The sequence below is a fragment of the Montipora foliosa genome, chromosome 3 (genome assembly GCF_036669935.1).
Source record: "Montipora foliosa isolate CH-2021 chromosome 3, ASM3666993v2, whole genome shotgun sequence".
Taxonomy (NCBI): domain Eukaryota; kingdom Metazoa; phylum Cnidaria; class Anthozoa; order Scleractinia; family Acroporidae; genus Montipora; species Montipora foliosa.
Genome location: NC_090871.1, coordinates 32,847,737 through 32,874,693, shown reverse-complemented (window position 1 = coordinate 32,874,693; position 26,957 = coordinate 32,847,737). Strand labels below are relative to the sequence as shown.

Sequence of the window (26,957 nt, the reverse complement as noted above, 5' to 3'; positions counted from 1 at the left end):
AAATAAAAAATTTCTAGTAGCATTAATTAGTTGTCCGTGATACATGTAGCTGAATTATGTTATGCCAAAATACAAGGTATTTTTCTATGCAAGAACTGAATTAGCGAGTCTGTTACATGTACTATAACTGGTCAATAAGGCACACAAAACGCGGTTTACTAGAACTTACATGTATGAAACAGATTGCAAACAAAAGAAATCACGGTTGGTAGGAGAATTGGCCCTTGCACCAAGCAGTGTGTGTTAAAAAATCAAGAATATTTTTACATACTTATTAGTCAGTTTGTGCAAAAGTTATCCAATGAATTTCAGTAGTTTTGTCCAGTGGCAAATGAAATTGCCTCAGATAGACTTGGAGACTATAAGGTAAATTTTCTTTAGTTTGACTTTGTTGTCTACACATTCTGTACAGTCACAACTAAACGATGTCACATTTGAGAGTCTTTTATTGCAATGCTAATGGTTTAAAAACATCTTTTGTACGTAATGTGATAAAACTAATCATACAGACACTGATAAAAAATCCTGGAAACTCACTCAGAGCAACATTTAACTGAGAATCTATAAGAAATTGTATTAATTAATTAGTTAATTCATAGGGGTAATCTACAAAATGCTGTGTAAAATAATTCTGTTCTGTTGTTCTTTTTTTCTTTATTTTTTTAATCATGCTCAGAACCTTGTAAATTCCATTGTAAGCTGGATCAAAAGTATTATAGGAAGCCATTTCCTAGAAAGAGAGCAGAATAAAAGAAGAGAGTTAAATTCAAAGAGCCTCAATCGTATAACATGTACATGATTGATGTACCGAGGAAAGGCCAGCTTCTTATTTAAACCAATTCTGAAATTATAGTACATTGGCTTTTTTAAGATAAATGACGGCAAGGCAAGAAAAATAAAAGCATGGAAGATAATCGAAACAGAGAAAGTTGATCGAGGATTAGGTTTGTTAACTTGCTAGCAGGTTAACAAAGCATGACTTTCCAAACGAAGCAGAACAGCGTATTTTGCATGGAGTTGTGATAAGAAACTAAATTTAATAGCGAAGTATCATTGATATTTGAGCTAGCTTAAATCAAAGTGGGTTTTTTTTTCATTTTTTTAAACTACGTCTTGTCATGTTTTCATAAGTTGGGAATTTGTCAATTTACATTTAAGTTATAACGTTTTGAAGAAAAGATTATTTAATTTCCACAAGCTTTGTCATAAAACTAGTTTACATAAATGATGAGAAATGCTGCCCAGGGGAAGGAAGATGTTTAATCATGCTTAAGCTTGCAGTAATTTAAATTGAATGGAGATTTTAATAGGTCTTGAGCAGGGACAGTACAAAACTTGGACCCTCAAACTGCACCCCCAACTGGACTACTCGAGAGAAGATAGAAAAAAATTGATGGTTTTCACAGTGATGTCATCAAATTATAAAATGAAAATCGCAAGGTCTTCTGAATTTTTATCCAAAGGAGGTTGAAGATGACCTAGAAATATTTTTTTTTTCAAGTTTCCAGTTCCGTGACATCTTTAGATATTAATTGTCACCTTGGGTGACAGTCGGGATGACAAAGCTATTTGGTTGGGATAAAATGTCTATCCCTATGAATCTTAGCAGTTTGAGCCTTTCAAGTACATTAGGAGGTGTGTTCATACACATGCCTTTTATTTCATGAGTGAAAATTAAGCGAAATGTGAGCTACAGATGTTTTTGTCAATTACCGGCCGTCATATTGGTGGATCACATGACGGATGATCCATACAAAAGTTGTGTGAAACACTTCGACAAATAAGTCAGAAACGATGTACCGCACAGCCTTGAGAATTGTAGAGGTGATTAAAATATTTTGTTTCATACAATCTTCCAAGTTCTTGGCCTTTTTCATTGAACGATTTCGAATTTATTTTCTTTGGTGCGTGACAGTGTTTGAGAACACGAGAAGCGACAGGCCCTTGCCTCTTCAGATACATTCTCGACCCCAGTGCTTACGCTGCTTCGTCGCAAAAGAGCTCTGGGGTCGAGATTGCTTCTGATCATATCGTACTGCGCATCTTAATTCCTCCATTCGCGCATAACCACAATTCCTTGCGCCTTTTGAAGAAAACTGTGGAGCTGTCGGCTCACTCATTGCGGCAGCAATAAAACATCTTTAAGGTCATTATAAGTTGCTGTCATAAAAGATCTTCATGTTGTCAAGCTACTGTACAAAACCTAAAGGTTAGTTTAAAATAAAATATATATAAATTCATTTAAAAGTTCAAGTCGTCGTGACACTGCTACAATTGCGGTTTAGTTCTATGAATTTTGTGACACTTGATGCATTCTGCTAAATCTTAATTTCATCTGGGTATTTCACTCTGATGTGTTGTCACATTTCATTTGAAACATGTTTAGCCAAAGCACAGAATGATTTATGCCTCTGTTCTTGGTGTATTATAATATTCCAAACACCTTATAAATAACGATAGAAAAAAGTCACCCCTCGTGATATAAGAGACCACCGATATATTGCATAAATTACATGTATATATCATTCTGATCGCCATAAGCCCACACTGCAGGATGTTTAATGATCGATAATGAGTATCTTTGAAGTTTTTTTTCTTTTCACTGAAAAGTCAGGCAGATCTATTGTAAGGGCTGGATTTATGCATGGATTTTCATATTTACGTTGTGATCATTTCCATTTCCTAGATATGTGGAATGATGCCAAAGACTCACTGGATTAAGAATGAAGTATCTTAAGTGAGCGAGACATGAGTTTAAAGTAAAAAGTAAAGTGGTGCATTTATATAGCACCTTTATCACAAGTCTCAAAGGCGCTTAACAATGATCAATTTACCCCCAGCAGACTGGAAGCATATACAGGCGCAAATTGCAGCTGCTTCTAAGCAGTCCATGCATGCATGCATGCATGCATGGACTTAATTGACTGAAAGACCTGAACTGTCAGTGGAGCATGCTAAATTAGTTGTGAACACACTTGATGCATTTTGAGTGTTTGATGCCATTGTTTCCTCAACCGGCAACTCTCTCGAGACTTTAAGTTAGTGAATGCCAGATGGTTTAAAGACGGTGCCTACTATTGTTATTGTGCATACGTTCTGCGCATCTCGAGATAGTTGGATTTCCTATGGGTGGTGCTTATTAATACAGGGATATTTTTGCGCAGTTTAAAACTATGCGGAGAAAGCAGAACTTAGCACGTGCCCTTGGTAAACAAAAAGAAAATTGGGGGTAACCACACATTTTTCAGAGATAATTAAGCTTCAATTTGGAAAAGAACGCCATACATTGCTTTGTATTTTAAAGGTTTTTACAAATATTGTTGATTAATTATCTTCGAAAAATGCGTGTTTACCCCCAATTTTCTTTTTGGATTTCAATAACACTTGTTAAGATCTGCTTTTCCCGCATATTCAGTAAACCAGGCAAAAATACCTTTGAATTAGTAGGCGCTGGCCTTAATGAATATCTTGAAATGAAGGCCTAAAATTCCACTGGTCCAATGATAATTAGCAGACAAACTTAAAAGTGTGAAAAAAAAGGAAATTATTATTACATTTTTTTTTTTGGAAGTAGTTCTTTATCAATGTTCATAATACGTCTAGCGCAAGCACATTCAAGATACACAAATCTCTATTACATCCAAGTGTGCACTGGCACTGGTCCAGGTCTTATTGGTTCCATGATAACACTTGTCAAACTTAAATTTAAAGTAACTGTTATTACATCCATGATGGCAATTTGGAGATTGGTAGTATATTTTATTCCATTAGTGTTTTGCTCTCATCTACAAGCCATTTAGATGAGATTCAATCATCCATAATGCCATTACATGATGTGGCACATGATATCAATGTGAATAAACTAACCAACTTCAGCACAGAAACTGACCCAACGTGAACATACATATTAGGTCAATATACTTGTTTCAATCCATCATTATTTTCTTTTGTTACATGTATTTCAATAATCCTTTGTCACTGTTTCTTCAAAAGGGCAAAGATTTAGGATCTACAGCTGTCTCATAGAACAAGATAATTAGTATGTTGTCACAGCAGTCGTTGTGGTTTATCATTATAATACCTCTGACAATAATAATTATTATAATATTTATGTTGCGGGGTGTATTTTTCTTCATACAGTAGGTATCAAAATAAACCCAGCAATAGGCCACCTTTGATTTTGATAATTTTCAAGATAGGTCTGAAGGGCTTTCTTCACAAGTTTATTATATCCCTTTGGGTAAAGGTCACAGTTTAAGAATCAATAACTTTGTATATCTCAAGCATAACCAAGTTATTTTTTTCTTGTTTTCCTTGGACTCGAGTCTGAATATTGATATATCCATGAAATTGGTTTTGATGAGGACAACCCTTTGAATAGTATGGACTAATTTTCTTTATTAAGTGCTGTGAAAACCTGTATTGCTAATTGTAATAAACCAAACATCACAATTAATTTACTGAATTAAGGAATTTCTGGACTTAAAAGCAGTTTTTCCTTTATATGTCCCTTAACAGGCTGACTAGAGAATTGTCAATTGCTATAGTTCACTTCAGAGTTCTTGAGTTACAGCTTTGCTTGCAAAATTGACAGTTATCCTGTCAATTGACAGGTCCAAACTAACAAAATACCTGTTTATCTTTTTCTTTCCCTTCTCCAGTTTCTTCACTCATTTCTCTTTGGCTTTCTCTTATCTATAAATGTGGTTTATTGTCTGTCTGTTTGCCCTTGCCTTTTTGGGGATAAAAGTCTGTGTGGAAACTTTTCAGTCTGGACAAAATCAAGGTCAGAATCTCCCACCAGGGGGCTCTTTGGAAGTCACACATTATTCAAAGGTCATTGCTTGTTTGACATTCAAGTTATCAAACCTATGAGTTATTTCTCTATCAATGTTTATATTTTGAGAAGTAAACCACAGTCAGCAGAAGAAGTCTCAAAATGTTTCAAAGGGCCAACAAAACACAGACAATTTTGATTAAAAAAGCTCCAGGAAGGTTTAAATAACCCTTACATTGTAAAATTTGAAGTAAGGCTGATTAATTAGAAAAGCCATTTAAGGTTTACAGGTATACACCAGTGGTAATGACTTCAATATTTGTAAACATTCCTTGCTTTAACAACTACCAGTTATGTGCTGTTAATCTAAAGACACCTGACTTGCTTAAATTGCATAAACAATGTAAACTTTGTTTTAATCACCATTGTGTTATTGTTTATAAAAGGTAGCTAAAGGTAAACAGTATGTGTGTTTAAATCACAAAAATTAAACAACCCATGGCTTATAAACAAGACCTTTTTTTAAAACCTAATGCTCTACAACATCAACTTTGCTGTAAGATGTCTCTCTAGATACCTCTCGTGGGGTCAGTTATGCACGACTCTATTATTATCATTATCTTAAGAATACGACAAAACCTTTGAGTTTATAATACGTCGTTCGACAGAAACTCCTCAGTTAATGTCAAAAGTAGTAAAAATGGAATGAAGTAAAGCGTGAAAGTGTGAGAATTAAAAAGACAGGTTTAGATTGACATGGTGTAATTGTTTATTCAAATAGCATTGTTATCTTTGAATATGAGTGGCCTCTTTTATCTTGAGTTGAAAACTTGTGGAGATGTGATCAAAAACTCGAAAACAATCTGCTGAACATGAGGCGTGACAATGTTCAGAATTCTGCAGATGTTTGAAAATGAGAGAGGCCCTATCACTATTGTCATTACCATTATCATCATCATCATTAGTGCTATTTTTATTATTATTCTTATTATTATTGTTATGATGATGATGATGATTATTATTAGAGCGGTTTTCAAATGAGTGATGAAAACCAAAACCAAAACCAAAGTAATTACTTTGGCCAATCAAAAAGGACGGAGACATCATCCAGTAAACCAATCAAAACTTGAAGTAATTTACACGAAGCCGATACAAAGCGTGGGAAAATGTGCACGCGCAAGCCACAATTGGTTGTGGTTGCACTTCTGATTGGTTGAAAAAGTGGCGCTCAAACTTTGAACCAATCACTGAGTGAAGTAATGCAAAACCAAATTATTTCGCTGATCACTTTCGACACTCGATTAAAAACTGCTCTATTATTATATTGTCGTTATTATATTGTGTAAACCTATGTATGCCAAACGATAGCTAACGCACAGAAAGGCACTGTTGTGTAACCTGAAGGCCAACAGGAAATAAGAAAATTAAAATAAAAACCTAATTCTAGAAATTAATACATTAAAATGTCTTCTAAGTGGAGTTTGAAGCAAAATATTATTATTATTGTTATTATTATTATTATTACCATTATAATCATCATCATTATTGTTCTTGTTCTTCTTCTTCTTATTATTATTTATTGTTATTATTATTATTATTATTATTATTATTATTATTATTATTATCACCATCAGTAATAAAATGGGAACAGTGAGTAAACTCTTGAAGCAATGTATTAAATATTAAGCCTGACATTTCTTATCCTTAGCAACCTTCACCCTTGAGCAGTTACAGTTTTCTTGGGCGACTTTTTTTTAAATGTAGCAATTGAGGGGTCTTGAAACAAGAATGAATAACGATTCAATCACCAAGTTACAATTGAGAAATCTTTGCATCGGCTCTTGTTTTTTTTTTGTTTTTTGTTTTTTCAGTTTTTCTTCATTTCTTTTCAGTTCATCAGCTTCCTTTCTTTTTTATGTGTTTATGGGGGACATTTCGACCATTCATTGCTCTATAAAACAAAGCAATGTGAGGCGTCCCCTTCAATTTACTAAAACAGACCACCAAGGACAGACTGGTTACCGAAACCAAAGTCTCCGTTAGTTGTCCATCGCAACATTCGTTGTTTAGCGAGGCGCGAATTTGCGCTCGTAGAGGGCTGCAAGAGAGGGACAGTTACGTGCAGGCCGCAGTTTATAGTACTTAGTAATAGTTATAGGTTATACTAGTAAAAGTCATTTAGACATTCTCTGAATACAACGAAATAGTCTTGAAAATTACTACCAAAGCCATATCATACCGTTAAGTACCTAATATATAATTGACAACCATAGACTCTCCATCCGACTGGTCGTTTTTCACAGTTCATGGCCCAATTAATGCTTTTGTCTCTTATGGATTGAATTGATTTTAGGGTTGTTGATGTGTTGTTTGCTAACGCGCTAATGAGATCGCTAATGTTTCTGATCATAATCGCAATTCAGGCAACGAGGCTTTCGTGTTTCTCTCCTTTTACGATCAGCTGTGTTGCCTTGGGGTTTTTGCAATCGACAGATATTCTTGAATAATCCCTGGACCTAATTGCTTCGTGCTTTATCATCACAAGGGGCCCTGTTGTAACTTTTGTACTCATGGGCTCCTGTATCAGTGATATCCTTTGCATCTCTTGCCGCTAAAGACGAAGGTACCGTGTTCGGCTTAGTTGTGCACGGAAACAATATTTACACGCAGCAGTGTTAATTTTGGTTAAAATCACAACAGCGGTGAAGTTTGTTGTCAAGCCTTAAATCAAATATTCCGAATCACTCTTGTACACTTGCGAGACCCTTCACCTTCCCTTGGGGCTGTTCGAGTGCTGCTGTTTAAAGAACCAGTCGACAATGTTTTTTTGCATATCTCTGGCCGTGACCTTAGATGATCGTGAAAATGTTTAATTTTCAGTCCCTGATTATAACTGGATTATAATTACTTCAAACAACCTCAAAGGGGTTGTTTGAAGTAATTACAATGCGTAATTAAACAGAATGGCAAGCATGTGGTGGTATGAGCAGACGAAACTTCTAATCGCTTTATGGAGCGAAGGTTTGGATTTGTCTTCTATTCTCTTAAGCTATCCTTGGTTCTCTTCTCGCCTCAAGCACAGTGGCAGCTACGCGATACGGCGCCATTTTGTCTCACACTGCGAGGTTACCCTGCGTATTGTATTTGAATTTTCGCAGATGTGAACAGAACCATAATTGAACAAAACTGAATGGAGTATGATAGCCTGATATATACTTCAGATGATCATAATCAACGTTGAGTGTGGACACGGCTTTAGCCTTCCATTAAGCGTAACTTAACTCAACCAATTAGACTGATGTTGAACAATTGAATTACGGCGTCAATTTAAAACATTGTCCGCCAACGCAGTGTTCATTTCGACCTCCGACGACTACTTGTGCAGTCCCAAACTTTTCCTTGACGGAAATCAAGAAGATATTTATTTATGATTTATGCTGTTTTTTTTTTTGTTTAAAAAAAAAATAAAAAAAATAAAAAAAATAATAAAAAAAATAAGAATAATACCTTTTTTGAAGTATCAACATATTTTAGCATAAAATACTAATTGGTGACAAAACAAAATATTAAATGAAAAATGATATTAACCATATACATATGTTAACAATTTTAAAAAGACTATCAATAAACTTTTCTTAAAAATATCCTAATTATAAACTAAGACTGCTATTAAAATGACTTAAACTGCGAAGAGAATAATTTAAGATCAGCACAAAAAACAGTCCGACCCACACTGGTCAGCTCATTCATAATTGAAGATAACTTCAATTTTCTTACATGATCAGTCTTAAAATTATTCAAGTTACATTCAGCCTTTACACTCTTAAGGAGTCTGCGCCATAGGGAAGTCCCAAAATATGGAATGCTTGCCGTACGTCACTGTGTTAAAACTTGGAATTTTTTTCTATACTTATAGATGCCGAAATATTCGTTTTGTGCTTCAAGCACTTGTTCTTTCTTTGGGAGGAATGAAAAAAGAGCTAAGATGACTCAGTTTGAAGATGAATGAAGCTCTCCAGCCTCGAAATTTTGCCATTACTTTAAAAGTCAGCAATGGAAATATTTTTTATAGCCTTAATAATAACCTTTACAATATCATTTCTTTCGGCTTTCGTTCCATAAATTGTTTCGTACGTTGGCTGCCAACTCTTTTAGAGTCGTCTCAATTCGCAGACTTTTCGAAATATGTGGCTTTCACAAATTTCACGAATATACTTCTATCAAGGTGTTATTAGGGCCCCAAGTTATAATTAAAACGACGCTTTCTTGTTTCCTTTCTCTTTTAATCTTACCCCTTTCATATTGTTAATTGTGCTAGAATGGCCATGGTGTTCCCAATGGAAAATTAGTTCTGAGAGAAATCTTGGCCTGAAAGGTCGGTTTCCCTTACTTGCACGAATAATTACAGATCTTTAATGCCGACAGGTACTGGAAGTTAGAACGTAACATACTATTTGATTTTATTAAGTATGGTAGGATTTTCAGGCTTAAAGCTTGTGGGGTCGAACTTGGAGAGCAACAGTTCAAGTTGTATAAACACAGCAGAAAGGTGGGTAGTTAGGGAGTTACATGCAAATCAACCCCCCCTCTAACCGCTGGATGCCGCCTCCTTTCATTTCGTCTAAGTAATACTTATCAAGAAAAAGACGGCTAGGGCTTGCCCTTGATTTTAGTATTTAACAGTTGATTTAAGGGAATCTTCTGTTTGGCAACAATCCGAGAAACGTTTCTTTACAATAAGTCAAATCAAGACTTGAGAGTTCTGAAGAGAACGTCTTTTTTACTTTTTTCGGAATCCTTTGATATTCGCAAAAAATTAATCAAATATTATTTCTCAATTTTACACACGGTTTTTTTTACTTCTGCTCTATTCGTTCTTTTAAGGAAAAGTGGTGCTTTGGAGGGTTTTTTAAGTAAAGAAAAACAAAGACTATATAGCCTTATTCCTTATTTATTAGGAAGGTTTCATTATTGGAACTTCTAAAGGTGTTTTTGTAAACCGTCCCTTCATGGCGACAATGGACTTTATATATTCAGCTTTGTAGTGCACTTACTGGCACCAGTCGTATGTGTATTACTTTGTTGTTATTGGTCCCAAAAGAACCTTCATTTAATTTACTTTGTTTGTTTGTTTAGGTATTTATTTGTTTATTTTGTTCCTGCTATTGTCTTAACATACTTCTCAAGTCAACTGGTTGTCATAATATGTAATGGCTTTTTGCCATAATTGTTTGTTGGTTAAAAAAAAAAAAAACATTTCGAGATACGCTGAAATGCACGAAAGTTCTTTAAGATCGACATGTTGACTTATCTTGTTTGTTGCAAAAAATTAGATTCAAAGGTGATTCACACATCCTGCTAAATGAAACTGCTCGACGTACGTTTTACCCCAATTGCATTACGAAAGTAAATAAGATCTCATTTTGTTTTTGTCCTGTGCAGCGAAAGGACTGCCAGAATGCAAATTTCCGCCTGTTTAGAAAACTGATTAAACACTTGAGGCAACGAAGCATATCCACGAAGAACAGAACGCGCTCTAAATCGATGCTCTTGTTCGCTATTTTGTAGCTACCATATCAGATAGATGAATGCAAATTAATTTTTCATGTGCTTTATTGCTTTTCCGGCTCGTTTTTTTGGATGTGGTCTTGTTGTCATAGTGCTTTTCGCCAAACTTCAAAACCTCTTCGATTACGAAATCCTTAACATTTTGCTTATTTTCCCATTTTCTCATCATCTTCCTCGTAGTTTGATATGAGATTTTGACAGTTTAAATGATCCCAAAAATCACTGGATTTTATTGCTTCATGACAGTTATTCAATTGGATGCATACGAATCAGCTTTTCAATGCCGAGGCAACATAGCATATGAAGTGAGACAGAATGGCATTATGCACGTTGTTCTGTCAAAATGCAAGTTCACTTAGATATATACATATATTTTTGTGCCGTTGCTAGAACTGTCTAGTGAGAGTTTTCCGCATTCAATCGCTATTTCAAACCAAGGTTATTGTAACAAAAAGAATGAAACAAAAAAAATTGTGTATGTTATCCATACAGAGACTATCCTGTGACTAGGTATTGGAAAGGAGCTAAAGCGAAATAAACACAAACACCAAAAATTGGTGAGCTGTACAGTATAACGCCCAGTTTCTTTAATTTTTAATGGCCCAGATCTTGCATTTGCTTTTCAGTCGATCTTTGATCGAGTCAATCTCGTGAACGCATGAAAAACATGACTATTCCGAAACGCTGAAGATTAACATTGGTTGCTTCATATGCTAAACCAACAAAACGCTGTAGAAAATTGTAACACCAGCAAAATTTGACAACAGTGAATGTTGCAACCAGCTCTTTGTAACGCGACTAGTCTTGCATGAAAGAGTTGTATTCATTGTTTAATTTGCCTTACCTTTACTATAGCATTTTCAAAAATAATGTCGTACCCTGTTTAGCGAATCGTAAAATGCTAGGAAACATTTTCGTCGCATTGTAATAAAATGAAATGCGAAAGTGCGATGGATACGGCATAAAATATATTTTTTGTATATGCCAAGCAGTGTCAGTCGCTTTAGTTCGCTTCATTGACGTTGCCTGTGGGGGTAGACTTACCTAGATTTATATTTATATAATCTTCAAGAATTCGAAGGTAAGTTTAAAATGTTGGTTTCAAAAACGTAAAAAAATGTGATAAATACCAGAGACTCGTTGGCCGCTAGGGGATCTGTGTCATCCATTTTGTTGTACGATCTGGGCATGGCTTTCTCCGAAAATGTTTATCGTGTTTCTCAATTTAAAGCTCTGCGGTCGATTCGGAATCCTCCATCAAGACTTCACAATTCAAATAGAATTCAAATGCTATCGAACTGTAAGCCAGATCGGAGAATTTTTTGGTCACATCAGCTCACAATATTAAAGATCACAGAGAACTAGAAATTCAAATTAGATGTCGACCGATTCTCGAGGAATCAAAATAGAGGCCCCCGCGCATGTCTTCAACCAATCAGGGATCAGAAATGAAAGCTGGTTGTTCGCTGTTTTCTGACAGCTGTCCTGAGCGACTTCCACTTACAACTATTTCAAATCAAATTCGCTCTTCTTTTTAGCACGTCACAAGGTCGGTTTTGTTGTCAAATTTGACAGTTTATTAAGTTCAGATCTTGGATCTGTCCACAAACCAGAAGTCGTCAAAGCTAACCATTTGAATCGCAAAGAAGTCTAGTATTATTTTCTGATAATTTATTCACAGAGGCCATAAGGCAGAAGAAAAGGTGAATGGTCGTATTCTTTGTTTAATTGAATATTCAACAATTTGTTAGTTTAAATGTAACCCAAACAAATTCTTCCAAAATTTTTAAACAAAGAAAAAACAACTAATCAAGTCCCTTCTAATACTGACCCGTCGATATAAAAAGCCCCGGACCGACTTTTCCATTCCTTTTTCGGGTTTCGGCTTTGACATAAAAAAAAAAAATAGCGAGGCTTGATATTTAATTACTTGCGCGCTGAGGGTTGTTGGTGGAAGAAAATGATGGAAATTATTTAAATTAATGAGTTGAATTTTCAAATTTATTCGTTATTCGCCATAATTTAAATTTCTGGCCTCAAGGTTGGCACTTCAAAAAGATATGAAACATATTTACAAGTATTATTGAAAAAATATTATGTGTATAACGATTGTGACTAAATATCTCTGTTTTCGTGTTTTAAGTGTAATTGTTGTTCCTGAGAGTTCAAATAATAAACATTAATTTTGTGGTTTGGAACTAAAACTAGTCCTTTCAATAGAAGGGGAAAAAAACCGCAAAAATGTGGATTACATCATGATGTGACATTTTGCCATGACTTCCTGTAATCACAGTAACCAAAACGTTGGTGGAATTTAATTCTTACCCTTGAATTTGAATGATCGATAGCCCTCCAAACTATGTCCTTCAAAATTCACTGCAATTTAGCGCAATCTGCGCTATAGTGTCTACAAGCTTGCTTCGTTGAAAGTCGCTGGTACTTCTTAAATTGCGCATCTAAAAGGCCATTAGTGTTTAAGAAAAGCTATCCTGCGCCTTCAGGGGCGGACCTAGGGGGAGGGTGCAGGAGGTGCGCACCCCCCTCCCCTTGAGATAACCTACGGCTTTCTAATACACCTACAGCAGAATTCTGCCAAAAAAAGAAAGAAAACGTCTTAGTCAACTACGCCATTCCTTTGTGTTGCACCCCTTCCTAAGAAAAATCCTGGATCCGCCCCTGGCCTTAGTCGATTCTTTAAAAGATGAAACTTTTGACAAGCAAATCAAGTATTGGCATCTAATTCGTGGAGAGAAGGTTCTCGTTCTTTCTCGATTTTTTAATTTCTGCATGTGGACACTTATGGCTTCATTGAGTTTCATAAAAATTTTTTGACTTGGGCCATTTAAGTTTCGCAATATTAATAAAACACAAATAGTGTTTACAAACATTTGCTTGAAATGCATAAATTTTTATAAACTTAACGTTTTGTATGTTACAACATAACATTATCTCAAGTGATTATTATTCAGTTACAGATAAAACGAAATGTGCTAATAAAAGAGATAAACTTTCTCACTGTCAACGTTTTCATTTAAAGCTGGCTTTAAATCAGGGATAAACATAGACTCTATTTATCTTTATTATTGGCATATTTCTTGTCGTTTTATGTCATTCAATTTCGTTAGTTCCCAGTCCGTTCAGTTGTATTTTTGAATCTAAATTGATTGATCTGTAACTGAATAATAATCACTTCTGATGATGATGTTTGTTGTAACATACGAAACGTTAACTTTATAAAAAATATGCAGTTCAAGCAAATGCTTGTAACCGCTGTTTTTGTTTCATTGAGTTACCAATTAGGACTGGCACGTGGGATTTCTAAAATATTGTGACTTTTTCGGTGATTTTTTTAAATTTTAGATTTCTTTGGTTCTACTCGTCTCTATACTGTCACAAATTGATGTTGTTCACAAAATGTTCAAAGACCTCACTCGTTTGTAACTCAATGCAATAAATAACTCGACTGAAATTTTCGGCATACTAACGCAATATAGTTTTCACTTGCGGTCCTAACTTTAAATATCCCTTGTGGTAACTAAATTCTCATACTCTGACGCTAGTACTATCTTGCCTCCTTTTTCCTTTGCGAAATTTGCCCATGTTAAGATATTCTGTGTTTATGCATGACATGAGCTGGTTATGTTTCAAGTTCCAACAAGTAATCATCCGAACTAATTGAAGCACCCATTAGTCCATGATGTTCAGACATGATCTGTTTGGCTTGATAAGCCTCTCGTTTTATCGACTGATCCAGTCCTCCAGGGATATCTGGTACCAATAAGTCAATCAGGTAAGACACGAAGAAGATGATATGCTAAAGAGAAGCGGAACAAAGTGTTATTTGACCGTGACAATGGGACCTCAATATTTCTATTGGTCAATAAATAGAGGGGCCTGGCGCTGATACTGCAATTTTGACCTAAAGAAAACCAGATCCAAATATCGAATATACCCGTTAAATTTTTTTCTCTCTTAACTTCCCTTCCCTTTCAACATCAAAACGTTTACTTAGGATTCGCTCCAGTCTGCTACTGAGTTCCTATTAAGCCTGTACAAATTATGTACCGATGTTATGGGAATTTATACTAGTTAAAAGGGAATTCCGGTTCATGATAATTTAGTTACTGTGAATGTGATTCATGAACGTTTAAACAAAAAAAGGGTGTAACCAGCACCAAATGTGATAGATGTGGCCTTAAATTTGGATTAGTTCTGAGTATCCACAAAAGGCTTGGGGGTTGAGTATTTTCACATTACCGTTCTTATAACGGGAGCTTCCTTGTACTCGCAATCCAAAAGCGTTCAGTAACTGAATAGAGTGTAATGTGAAGTTCAGTAGTCAAGTTTGTTGGTATTAAACATTCAAGTGGATAGTGCTTTTCGTGCATTATGATTGGTCTACTCGGAGCTGACGAGCAAGGTATTGTTGACCTCCGAGCATACAGTCCACGAGAAACAAAATGGCTTCCCTTAGCTGTTATTGTTTTGGTAGGTTACTCTTTGGTCTATTTGGCCTTTTCAATTCTTCCCCTCAGTGCAGGTGAAAGTAATAGGAACAAACTTCGGTATCAAAGAAAGTAACTTTTTGTGAGACCAGATCAAATCGGTAATACTGGACTGGCCAATTTTGCGCACACACATAATTCCTCATAGTAAAACTGCTCTCTTTTTAAACTTACCTCAAACATAATTACAAATGCAAGTTTTAATGTCACCAGATGCCAATAGAATTTGCTCAGTGTACCATCGGGGTTACGAAAGTCGATATATCTGGGAAAGAAATAAATGCGCTCATTAATCTTATGTTGTTAGCCGGCTAAGTCGATTGGCGAAGCATTGTACAGGTATTTAGTCTGTTTCCAAATGGTCTAGTTTTCCAAAGTAGCTCAAAATCTTTCACATTCTTTCCCGGGGGGAATTTTTTTCAGTTGTTTCGCGACTTAATTCAAATATACCTTGCATCCCTTAATTATATCCATTTCATGTGTACCGAAAAGAACATTCAAAACCCACTTTTGAAACCAGAGTCGCATTTCCTCAAAGTCTCGGAAAGTCAAAATAGATTTGACTTTAGTCGGGAGACCTTTTTTTTTAACAGTTATATTTCAACCATTAAGAGTCGTTTTCTATGCAATACATGTTCTCGTAGTTTTTTGTGTTCGTCATGTGTACTACAGCTGCCGAACAGCTTGATTAATTATTCCAGACAATACCTGCAGGGTTGCGAGGTTGTATTTTCAGGCGCCCAAGCGAGGCTAAAGTTTGTAAATCCCTTTAGAGAACCATCGGGTGACACGCTTCCCACGTATAATAACTTGGGTAAGAACTGAGAGGTAAATGCTATAAGGAATGCCTGTTAATTAAAAATGAAAATTAGTGAGAAACAGATCCCATTGAACTAGACAATGCGACCAAAGTCATCTCTGGGTAAAATACATGGAAGAGAACTTTTGTTACCACGAATCTCTTAACAGCCGAACGTTAATTTTAAGGTGGTGCAATTTGAGAACTTTCAAAACATCACGAGTGATCATAAACCACGAAATACACTACGAGAAGTTCATACGATCAAGTTCATATCTATTGTATATACTAAACAAAATCACTCCATCGCTTTGTTTCCATAGCAACTTCCGAATTGCACTCTATCAACGGTAACCTATTTATGAATTCGTCGTTGACCAATCAGAAACGCGATATCCTGTTGAGCATATAATAAAGACAGTTATTTGCAAATTTATCTATTCATTACTTTCTTTATTTTGATGGGATAATTCTGACCCGTTCCGAAACCGGGAGGAATGCCAGGTGTAGAAAAGGTTTACAGCACAGTTTATACTTACGTTACTTATAACTGCTAATTTTGTCACAGAACTTAAGATAGTGAACCAGATTCCGATGTCCTGCGCTCTGTGAGCCACGGGTCTTCTCATGTCGTTCACAATTTTGTCTGAATCAATTCTGATCTCAAAAACGTTGTTGGCGAGAGCGAAGAACGGAGCCAAAGGAAACGCAGCAACAAAGATTGTGATGAATCCGAATTGAATGACTGTGGAGAAAAAATACAAGTATCTCTAGTTAAGATTGCTAAAAGTGCATTTTATAGGGTTTAATAATAATAATAATAATAATAATAATAATAATAATAATAATAATAATAATTATTATTATTATTATTATTATTATTATTAGATTGATTAGATTGAGCGGCTTTAATTATTGACTACTTGCTGAAATGAAGAACGATGATTGGTGCGTTAAGAAGTTTGGTGTCATCGAGAGTCTCAAACCTGCAGCTTATATCAGTCTCGGCAATTAGTTCACAAAACATGTGGCTGCTCGCCTTGAACTGAACGGAATGATTATGCCCTGCAGGCTAATACTCCCAGAACGTTTTCATCAATTATATACAATCATGGATCATAAGCCAAAATGGAGCAAGTGACATACCCATTTCAAGATATTCTCCAAAAAGGCCCTCGTTTTCCAGTAAGTCGAAGTCAAGTTCCCATCGTGGTTTTACTTCATTTCCTGTCACTGCCATTTTCTTTTTCTTCATGTACTTTTTAATCTCCCTATAAACAAGTTCAATTGGCAATCATCAAATGCAAGCTGAGGACTGAAGAAAAAACGTAGAACAACTCCAACAATTTTGAACTTTTTTTTTTTTCAATACGAGAGATTCCCGTCTTTTATTAGCGATTTCCATGCCCTGGAAAACATAGACAAATGTCATTTTGGAAAACAGAAGAGTCCGTTATTCTTGGATATCTATAATCTGCAGGTGAAATGTTTCACATATTGCCCCGGCCGGCCAACCAATTTATCGCGAACAAAGCGTTGACAACGTAACAGCTAGTGTTCTGACGATTCAAAGCGTCATTGTTTAAATTGTTTCCTTTTATAAAAGGTAAGCTACTTTGAATCTTACCTTATCTCTGTTTCACGAAATTTTATCACCCACGATGAAAGAAATGAATGAAGTTTATGAATTCTATGCAAAACTTGAACGCAAATTACGCATAGTAATTTATTGGTTAAGGAAACATTTAGCAGTCCTTACTTTTTTTTCCGAATCTCCCACGCATGTAACCAAAAATGGCAATAATGGTCATTAAGAGTGTATTTTTCCCGTTTTTAAAAGCCGAAAAAAAATTTGGGTTTCAATCTTTAACTCGGCGTCACATGTGGGTTGAGTTTTGTTGGTTCTCTTCTCTGCTCCAGGAATTTTTTTTCCTGGGCCAGGCTTCCATTTCGCCTTCTCCTCAAACACAAACCTAAGATTTCATATGACATTTGATTCGATTTTAATGTACGGTGTCCCCAATTAGTGTCCTGCGCTAAATGTACTTGAAACTTAAATCAAATTCATTATGTAGTATTCTTGCAGCAAGTGTACTTTTTCTTAATAGCACTCTTTTCAATTGACCTCACGATCTAGCGCCCAAAGCATCTTGGGAATAATAGGCGGACAAAGACATTTTAGCGACGTTTGTCCGCATTTCGATCCCATAATGCTGTGCAATCTGATCCCATAATGCTGTGCAATCTATTTTTATCAAATGTGGAAAATGCTATTCATATAGGATTTTTAATCAGAAGTCAGGACCCGAAAAGTTTTCAGAACTTTTAAAAAGTAAATTCAGCCTCTCAGTATTTGTCATGATGGAGGATTTCATCAGAATCATAACAATCTTGAATAACTTACGGTACAAGAACCTCTTGTATGTTGCCGATCATTTGTTTGCCAATCATAATAACAGCAAGCTGCTGCGCCAACTCCATTAGACAACCACCAGGACTACACTGCAAACAGAAAAAGGAATATGCTAGCTTCGTTACAGATTTGCGTTTGCCCCTTTTAAATTAGATGCATCTGTTTACGCGTAATGGCATCTTGCTTGTCCTTACGCTGTTCAAGCCAGGATGAAATGCTATAGCCCCGAAATTCGGAGGTTTCCCATAGTGTTGGTCAAATTTTATTCTCCTTTCGTACCATTACTTCCAACTTTTTGAACCAGAGCATATATCTCTAGATTTGTTGTGGCAACCTCTCTCGCTTCTCTGGTGAAACGGACTTGAGGCCCTTGGTTGGGCTGAGTGAAGGAAATACGCCCTAAACAAGACATCGCTTCCGATGACCTTGGCTAACAATGTCTTACCTGCTCTGTTCTGAGACCAAATATTCTTGAGTAATGTCCAGGATAACCAACAAGTCTGTTAAGAAAGGAAAATAAAAGCTGATCTGGGGTATTTTCAAGGGTCAGTACATGATTAGATGTATCCACCTTCTCCTTTCGCTACCTTGTTTGGTAGTTTGAACCGAGATCGACTTGGCAGATGATCATCGAAGCCGATTGGGTTAAATAGTCAAAAACGAGTGACATTTTGCTGTTGTTTAGGATCTCTTTTTATTCAGAGAGGGAAGGAACAAAGTAAATAGGGGAAGGCTGTGCTCAAATTTTCTTGATCCTCCCATATGGATTAAACATGAATTTTCACGCAATTTGCACCAGACCTGTCCCATCATAATGATTACTGGTCCTTAATTAAATGAATGGCCGCTGTGATCTGAAGAAAACGAATTTGTTAGAAAAAACAGAGAACTTACTTTCCCTTAAAGAAGGCAATATAGAAGATGGAGGAAAAGAAATTCATGAACTGGAAGACGAAGACTTTCAGCGTTAAGTTGTCTTCGTACTCCGTTTGTGTCCGATGCATTTCTACAGGAAAAGCAAACGAAGGTGAAAGTTAAAAGGTGAACTGAACACCACCACAAGTCCGTTGACCGAAATCAAAACTTACCCCAATGATTGAGTACGTAAGCTAGCTTTTCATATACCTTGGGGAAAGGGAGCAAGAATTTCATTGTTAAAATTGGTTCATCATGAAACAATAGTCGAAAAAACAGAAATGCGGAAAAAATCCTGTTCACGCACCTTGCTTAAAATCATAATGATTATAAGGTTCATGATGGATCCCGTAACAGAGACAATAGTGGCAGCATATTGCTGGAATTGGGGATTCTTGTACAAAGGATGAATTACAAGCAGCTTATAGACAATCACTCCCACCATGAACAGCACGACAAGGGACACCTAACAATAACAAAATAAGTAATCAGTGAGAACTTGAAAACAAGCTCTTTATGTGATTAGCACTTCACATTACCCTCCAATAGTTAATTCTTTTATGTGACAGGCGTACTTAGAGGAAACATGAGATTTTCTGTGACATCTCCTTACCAGCAAAAGGCAAGCTGCATAAATTACTGTCGGCATGAGTCGCATGACGATTTTCTTTTTATTCTGCCGTTTTCTTTTCAGGTTGGATAGCGGCAATTAAAACGCGCAGCTGGCGACGTTTCCCACGTGATTGATAAACTGTTTTGCAAAGCTAAGTCAGTCTGCAACTTGTTCAAGGCTCGTTATTAAAAAGGACGGCATTTTCCCAGGGATCCACATTCGCAGTCATCCGGTCGTCCCAGACAACTAAAAACCCGCCCGGACGAGTATAAGAACTCCAAAGGTCGTCCGTTGGACGAGTGATGTTTTAATCAATATCTTTTTATGAATGCCATCAAATGTTATACTATAGAATGTACTTTCGTTCTGTTCGCTTGTCATTCAATGGAAACTCCAAGAAAATAAGGAATAAACATGCAGCTTTTCTCAGCAATGAGATCTCAAGTTTGGGCGCCATCTTTGACCACGCGGTATTTTCCTTCAAACGATTGCAGACTTAAGTTTCATGTATCTAGCCGCGGGCATGGTTGTTAGCAAGTCGTTTAACAAAGAGCAAAGATTCGTGGTCTCAGCTGATACAAGGTGTGTCGCCACCCCCGGCAAAAAGGAAAACAAGTGGAGCAGAACATGCTGCTTACGAACAGGAAAAACACAAAATCTTGATAGCATATAAGAGGAAGACACTAGACAGGAGAGTCGAAACTTTGGGTCTTTGAATCGTAACTTTGTAAGCTTAGCCTACATTCAAGTACATTTTGCAGCGGCAGAAATGGACCACTGTAAATCGGGTTCCCACGGTGCAAATAACAAATTACTCCAGAGTCAAAATTATTGACGAGTGTGTAAAATAAAACACGAATGCTGAAGTTACGAGCAATTTTATCGACCATTTGCTATACTTCCGCATTTTTGCCCGGGCAACCCAAAATTTGTCGGGGCAAGTATATCAGAAGACGAACTTGCCCGGCGGACGACTTTAATAAAAATAAATATGGATCCCTGAATTTTCTCTCTCGATCCTTCAGTGCTCCAAAACCAACAAAGTTAACCATAGATCGGGTAGAGGAGAAGGAAGTGGGCCAAGATCAAATAAGCAAAATGTCTGCGAGTATTATGCCCGTCAAAGATGACAACATATCAATGAAACCTTTACTTACATCGGCTATTAGCAGGGCATTTCATCACAAGTTATCAAAGCAGAGTGCACTTATTTTCTGTTTTTTTTTTTTTGGCGGGGGAGGGGGGGGGGGGGGGTGGGGGTGTTGGAAAGAACAACACTCGACACCAGATACGTGAGAGAATATCAAAACAGTAATTATTTTGTACGGCACTGAGGCATACATTAAAACAACATGAAGGCTCGAAGATATCTTTTGCAAGACTAAAGAAGTCTGTGGCCCCGTTTATAAGATGCATTCAGGTGGAGTGGAGGTGAGCAACATTGGAGACTCAAGCTACCAAGCTGCACGTCCTCGAGGTTTCTCAACACATCAACATCAACAACTGAAAACGATATGTTCACGTTAACGTGGCGCGGATCCTGAGTAGAGATCCACGTTGGTTCGAAAAGCAATTTAAATAAGAGCCCACAAACCGATCCTAAATCGAGACCGAAAAAAGATACAACCTTCCAGCGGTCTGGACGAGGCTGATCAGGTCACATGTCATGTGACCTGTTCAATTGCCAGGAAGAAGACTCTGGCAGAGTGAGAACCGAAGCTTAGTATTTCTTCCTGTACATCGTAGGATCAAATATTCAAAATATCAGCCGGGGACATTTAATTACAAAGGTTTTCACTTCGATTCAGATAATTATTCTTTATTCTCAGGTTAAGAGCGTTGAAATACTCTAAATCATTTTCATATCGAACGTAGCTGTTTAGCTTGCTTGCGTGACGTGACTGACACGGACAACTTTTATAGACTTCGATGAGACTGCTTGCTGTCCTGCATCATACCCCATTAAGCGCCTTCAGGAATAACGTTCATATGGGAAATGAAAATTATCTCACCATGCATACAACGATGGCGACTCCTGAAACAATCCTGGGAAATCGCTTTTCAGGAGGAAAATGAGGCTCCAATAGTCCTGTTATGGGATTCCGCTCCACTGCTGGCGCTAGAGCTGCAAATGTGGGTCGAGGTCTTTCCTAATAACGAACAATACAAGGAAAGAATAAATAACTGAGAACATCTACCAAACAAGGTAAGGTGGTTTTCAAATTGAGGGCTGTTAATTAAACTAAAAAGAAGGACGTTGACAAATCACAACAGAGGCAGATAAGCGAATGAACTACTCAACTGAAAAAACTAGCAAGCCACGTAAAAGCAGCAAAACGAGTGTGACCAAATGAGTATTTGGTTTTCCTTTAGAGCGTTCAACTGACAAAAAAGGAGAAATCAGTGTACTTTAAATGACGTACCTCTTCCTCTTCAAAACCCAATACATCCCACTGATAAGCAAGGGTTATTTCTTTTCGTTTCCAGTACTCCAGGAAAAACACGGCTGCCAACACAAAGCATACAATTAACATTCTTTATGAGTTACTTTTGTGTTTTAAAAAAACAGCATCGCTAAGGATTGAAGATACTAAGGGTTTTGTTTTTCAGAAACAAGCTTATGAACTGTCCAAGCCTAGTACAGAACCAAACACAAACACAACACTGTTCCCCTTGGTGAAAAAGTCTCTCATGCCAACAAATGCGGGGAACCACCTATAGTTAGCTTTCTTCCCTTGGCGTCTATTGTCCCAGTCGAATCTATCTATATATCATGAGCACGTGAAGTCCCACAATATGGTTCTTCTGCAGGTAACGGAAAACATTGTGTTTTGGGTAACTTTGGATTAGTCTTTATTTGCAGTTGTTTTGTTTTCTGTCTTTTGTTTCTTTTGTTTTACGTAAATTTCTGCTCAGGTACCTGCAGAAGCTGCCCAAAATGTGGGATATACCAAAAAGACGTTGATGAGGGAGGCTGTAAAGTGCTTCTTTTGTACCGAAAGTGTTGAGTGCCTCCCGCAAAAGCTGCGAGAAATAGCCACGTTGAGTAGCATAAATCCTCAGGCGTCTTAGGCAATACCGCTGCTGTAAATTAAGCCGAGACAGTTCATTTTCTCTACTTTTAAACTGATGTTGAAGTTGCTGATAGTCTAGATTGTAAATTCATGGTCACTTTAAGAATCGCATCGCGAGTAGTTTGGCGGACGGACACTTGCATCTAAAAACGTTAAAAGAATACAACGAAATCGTATGATGTATTTTGAAGAGCAGAGTTAGGGTAGCACTGAAGACAGAGGAAATCTACTGCTATTGGACCAGGAAAAAAATGCTTACAGTATAAGATGAGAACTACATAGAGGACTACTTACCCCAAAACGATACAAATACAGCGTAAGCCACAGTGGCTGGATTGTCAAACAAGTAGGATATCTGATAACAAATCAAATGGAAAAGTATCTTAAGGGACGTGATGTAAGGGCAGGCTCTTGCTTGTCACAAAAGCGTGAAAATTCTCTCATTTTAACTTGTCTCGTTCCTTTGAGAACTTTTGGCAAAACCCTAATTTCACTCACGACGTTTGACGTTTGCCGCTAACGTCGTGCTTATTCACCGTTCTACTCGAAACTTCAACATCCCCCGTACATCCGAGAGAAAAATAACAGAATTATGAGGAAGACTCTTTGAAAATAAATTGTTAGAAAAATCGGAATTAGATAAGTAACTTCAGCAGTGACAAGCAAACCTGACCAACTGACTTATTCTAACTTTCATTTCATGTCCATTCCGAAGGTCAAAAACTAAGTTTTTTTTTCTTTGCAACGTGTTCCGAGAGAAAAAGGCTAAAAAGCACTGCAGTGTATCAAAAAGAGATTAGCAAGAGAAATTATAACGAAACTTGGATAAAGCGCGCGTTCTGATTGGCCAATTGCTCATTTACTATTTGCCCATGGGTGCACGCTCGCTGAAGACAGCTGACGTGCGATCTAACTGTCCGAGATTGTGGAAAGAAGAAAATGGCGTCACTAGCGCATCAGTCCTAATTTTCCAAGACATATTTTCCTCCTCTTAGAATGGGGGTGAACCTCTACAGAGCTCAAAACAGAAATATATAGCCCTAAAGATTAATCAGCAGTGGAAAAGGGAGGATTGAAGGTCTTAAAGCGACGAAAGATCGTTTTGTGTTTGTACTGCTTTGATTTCCAAAACACAACCTGAACTCTGCTCAAATATTTAAGCCAAATCGCGAAATTGAAATGGATTTTATGGGGCCAGGGACAATGTTACAGGAAGGCAAATGGTGTTTTTTAATGTCGATTTTCTTTTGCTTTACTTCATCGGCCATTTGAGCTGAAATAGTGTAGCCTCCCTTTTTTCGCTTGGAAAAGTCGCGCTGTTTGCGATGGGTTGAACGCTTTCAACAGAGGCGAAGCATGTGCAAAGACAGCGTGTTTGTGTCGACGCTCGCAAGAAAATCGAAATGTTTTTTCTCCTAACCCTAAGAAAAAATTCTTGTTGATTCCAATAGAATTTTTGGCTGGGAAAACTGTTTGTTGATCATTTTGTCTGTGTTCATTCATAGTTGTCTTTTGACATTGACTATTGACCAAACTTGATTTATGAAAATACAATCAAAACACGCAGGAGCGGTGTTAACGATTATGTTATAAAACAAATGGTAAACGCCTCAGCGTGCACCATTGAGTTATGATGCACTTGGGAGTTTGCTAAGCAACCTCCCGCTTGCACCATTTAAGCAATAGAGGACGTTTTCCGTGTTTCCATAGCCTCATCTAAACACGAGGACGAGTTGGGAGAATAGCCCATTTCCGAGTTGATGCATGCTTCGTTTTCAAAGCAAGTCCTGGTGCACAACCATGCCAATGGAAATGAGTTGCGTATTCTTATGCAAATCAAACTCATTTCCCTTACAATAGTTGAGCACCAAGACTCACTTGACCCTCACTTCGAAACCGAGACAAACAGCAACTCGGAAATGGCCCATTCGAGACAGTTATGCAAACCCGAGACGCAGTCGAGGGTTTGCGTAACTGTCTCGAATTCTCCCCCGAGTGTTTAGATGAGGCTATGGAAACAAGGAAAAACGTCCTCTGTTTCTTTTATAAAATATTCCTCAAAGATAATTAGGCCAATCACCGGGGAGACTTCATATAACACTAACCATAGCTTTCTGTTGAATTGTGCATTTTATTTGGTGCTGAAGACTGATTGCCCTATCGTCAGCATTTTTGTCGGAAGCAGATGAGATCCCATGATATTTAAATGAGCACGACAACAGAAATTCTGGGCAGAATGCGCCGGGTTTCAGTACTTACTCTCGCTCGACCACAACTAGTTTTAAGATCCCACACGCCACAACCTAACTCTTCTTCGCACAGTGGACACATTACAAATGTCCAGTTTGGGTTGTTACAGATCTCCGACCTAAGGATCAAGAAGACTTGTTTAAATAGACATTAGTCGCTTGTACATTTTGCTTTCCCAATGAGTTCATCATCTGACAGTACTCAAGAGGATCATTTTCTTTCAAAGTAAGTCATTCTTACACATGCTCGCACTTACTATTTTAATGAACAAAACAAAAACCAAATCTGCCGATTGTCGTCACCTGATCAGTATTGGGGAAAACGTATGGGAATAAGGTCTCTTACGGAGAAAAGAACGGTCGTGTGCAGTGATACACGATGTGAGCTTGCCGTGAAATCAGGAACACTCCATAGATCATAAGCAATACTTTTTGAATGAATCGTTTTTCATCTATTTCTTGCTTTCTTGCTCAGATAACTTGTGCTTATAATACACTCTTGATTTACTTGATTATTGAGTGTTGATTATTTTAGCAATTTAAGGCAAACTGTCGAAATTTCTATTTTGGTCTGGACTACGTAGACAAGCTTTGTCAGCTTGTTGTAGATAAGGTCTCTTAAGTATGGGTTTGTTTATTTCTTACTTATCATTATAATTTTTCTATTTTCATGGTATACTCACGCTGTATTTTGAGTTGTATCAAGTGTCATGTAGCCATACAGGAAAACAAGCAAACCAACAATGGATGGCATTATCAACCATGCAGTGTATTGACCTACAGAGAAAGATCATTGAAAAGATAAGAATTTGAATGTATAGACATTCAGCTTGAGGACAAACAAAGGTCGCACTGCAAAATGAGTCTGCTCGCCAAACGTTTCTTTTCTTTTCTTTTTTGTGTTACAAAAGGCTCATTGGACCATTTCTCGTCTCAACCTCTCATTACCCACTTTTCCTTGTTCGTCTCCCATCTTCGCCCTTTTCCTGCGGCTCTGTTTCTTGGGTCTCATTGATTAGTATGGGAAATCAAATAGTGACTGAAGAGTGAAATTAGGGAATAGTTTCATGCGCGTTTTGTCCAAAATCAAATAATTAGTTGCTTTGTAACTATGGCCGTTATTGGACCTCATTATTGGCTTCATTTTAACCATGGTAGATGCTTCGTTGACCCAGTGCAAACTTTGAAGACAGTCCTTGTCAATAAGAAATGAAATTATCAACTTGACCAGGCGTTTTTACGGTCTTACCAAGCCAACCAAAATAGATGCCAATCTTTTCTCCAAAGTATTCCCTGACGTGATCCAACGGTTGATATTTATACCACTTTCCCCAACGAGCCCAGTATTCCCTGAGTACCTGTTACGTGTAACATGGAAAATCAGACGTATTAAACTTGAGATTGTGATACAAAGGATCAAAGTTCAATTATCAATTCTAAGAGTTTGCAGAGAAATCGAAAGCAAAAAGACAAACAAACACACACTACCCGGTGACGAATTCTGTTCATTATTTACCTGTCGTTTGTTGAGAGTTTCCTCCTCAGGTCCATCAGGATTTTTGTGCCAATCAGAAGGCAACTCTGCAGGCCCCTGCCAAGGATTAAAACTGAACAATATGATATTGGCCGTTTTTATACTAGAGACGCATAATTCGTCTGGGACAACCTTGGCTACTTGGCGAATTATGAGTCTCTCATGTTATTCGTCCAGTGTAAAGACAGGACGAACTATATTGTATATAAGACGCATAAGTCCGTCTGGGACGGACTTGGCAAGCAATTTTTTTCTGCAAGTACAAGGAAGGGTTACGTTTTTGCAAACGTTGGCCGTGTAGCACTTATGTATGAACAGACTTAACTGATTAGAGTGTAATGTGAAGTGCTGAGTTTCCACCCAATATGAACCATGTGAGCGTTAGCCCTACTGATGGAAATGGGCCCACACAAGGACAGAGAAAAACTCTGACCAGGTTGGCACCTGGAAGTACGAGTACTAGTACTAGAAGGCTTACGCACGAGTACTGGACGAATTTTTTTCTGCGTC

General features: G+C 37.2%; 2 protein-coding genes and 1 long non-coding RNA gene across 4 annotated transcripts in view; 1 reads left to right on the top strand and 2 right to left on the bottom strand.

Moving 5' to 3' along the window:
- Positions 1–11,747, bottom strand: part of LOC137997315 (anoctamin-7-like) — a 47,413-nt gene extending 35,666 nt beyond the window's left edge. The window contains exons 1-2 of one of the 2 annotated variants that reach the window (XM_068843232.1): positions 11,476–11,667; positions 680–730 (exon numbers count right to left, since the gene is read on the bottom strand). In XM_068843232.1, coding sequence (XP_068699333.1) covers positions 680–730; positions 11,476–11,535 — 111 coding nt within the window. In that variant the 5' untranslated portion in view covers positions 11,536–11,667. Of the gene's footprint in view, positions 1–679; positions 731–11,475 lie in introns of both variants that reach the window. The other variant, XM_068843233.1, reaches the window with a different exon arrangement.
- Positions 2,081–2,771, top strand: LOC137997316 (uncharacterized). Its single transcript, XR_011122453.1, has 2 exons — positions 2,081–2,209; positions 2,687–2,771. It is a non-coding gene; the product is annotated as an uncharacterized lncRNA (long non-coding RNA).
- Positions 11,748–13,717: 1,970 nt separating the features above from the next.
- The window catches only part of LOC137997314 (anoctamin-7-like), a 34,575-nt gene continuing 21,335 nt past the window's right edge, over positions 13,718–26,957 (bottom strand). Inside the window, exons 18-34 of the mRNA XM_068843231.1 lie at positions 26,430–26,504; positions 26,163–26,271; positions 25,597–25,690; positions 24,924–25,032; positions 22,959–23,019; positions 22,014–22,096; positions 21,603–21,740; positions 19,285–19,443; positions 19,151–19,187; positions 18,957–19,068; positions 18,508–18,562; positions 18,054–18,151; positions 16,796–16,920; positions 16,189–16,394; positions 15,559–15,698; positions 15,025–15,115; positions 13,718–14,159 (exon numbers count right to left, since the gene is read on the bottom strand). Coding sequence (XP_068699332.1) covers positions 13,983–14,159; positions 15,025–15,115; positions 15,559–15,698; positions 16,189–16,394; positions 16,796–16,920; positions 18,054–18,151; positions 18,508–18,562; positions 18,957–19,068; positions 19,151–19,187; positions 19,285–19,443; positions 21,603–21,740; positions 22,014–22,096; positions 22,959–23,019; positions 24,924–25,032; positions 25,597–25,690; positions 26,163–26,271; positions 26,430–26,504 — 1,869 coding nt within the window. The 3' untranslated portion in view covers positions 13,718–13,982. The remainder of the gene's footprint in view (positions 14,160–15,024; positions 15,116–15,558; positions 15,699–16,188; positions 16,395–16,795; positions 16,921–18,053; positions 18,152–18,507; positions 18,563–18,956; positions 19,069–19,150; positions 19,188–19,284; positions 19,444–21,602; positions 21,741–22,013; positions 22,097–22,958; positions 23,020–24,923; positions 25,033–25,596; positions 25,691–26,162; positions 26,272–26,429; positions 26,505–26,957) is intronic.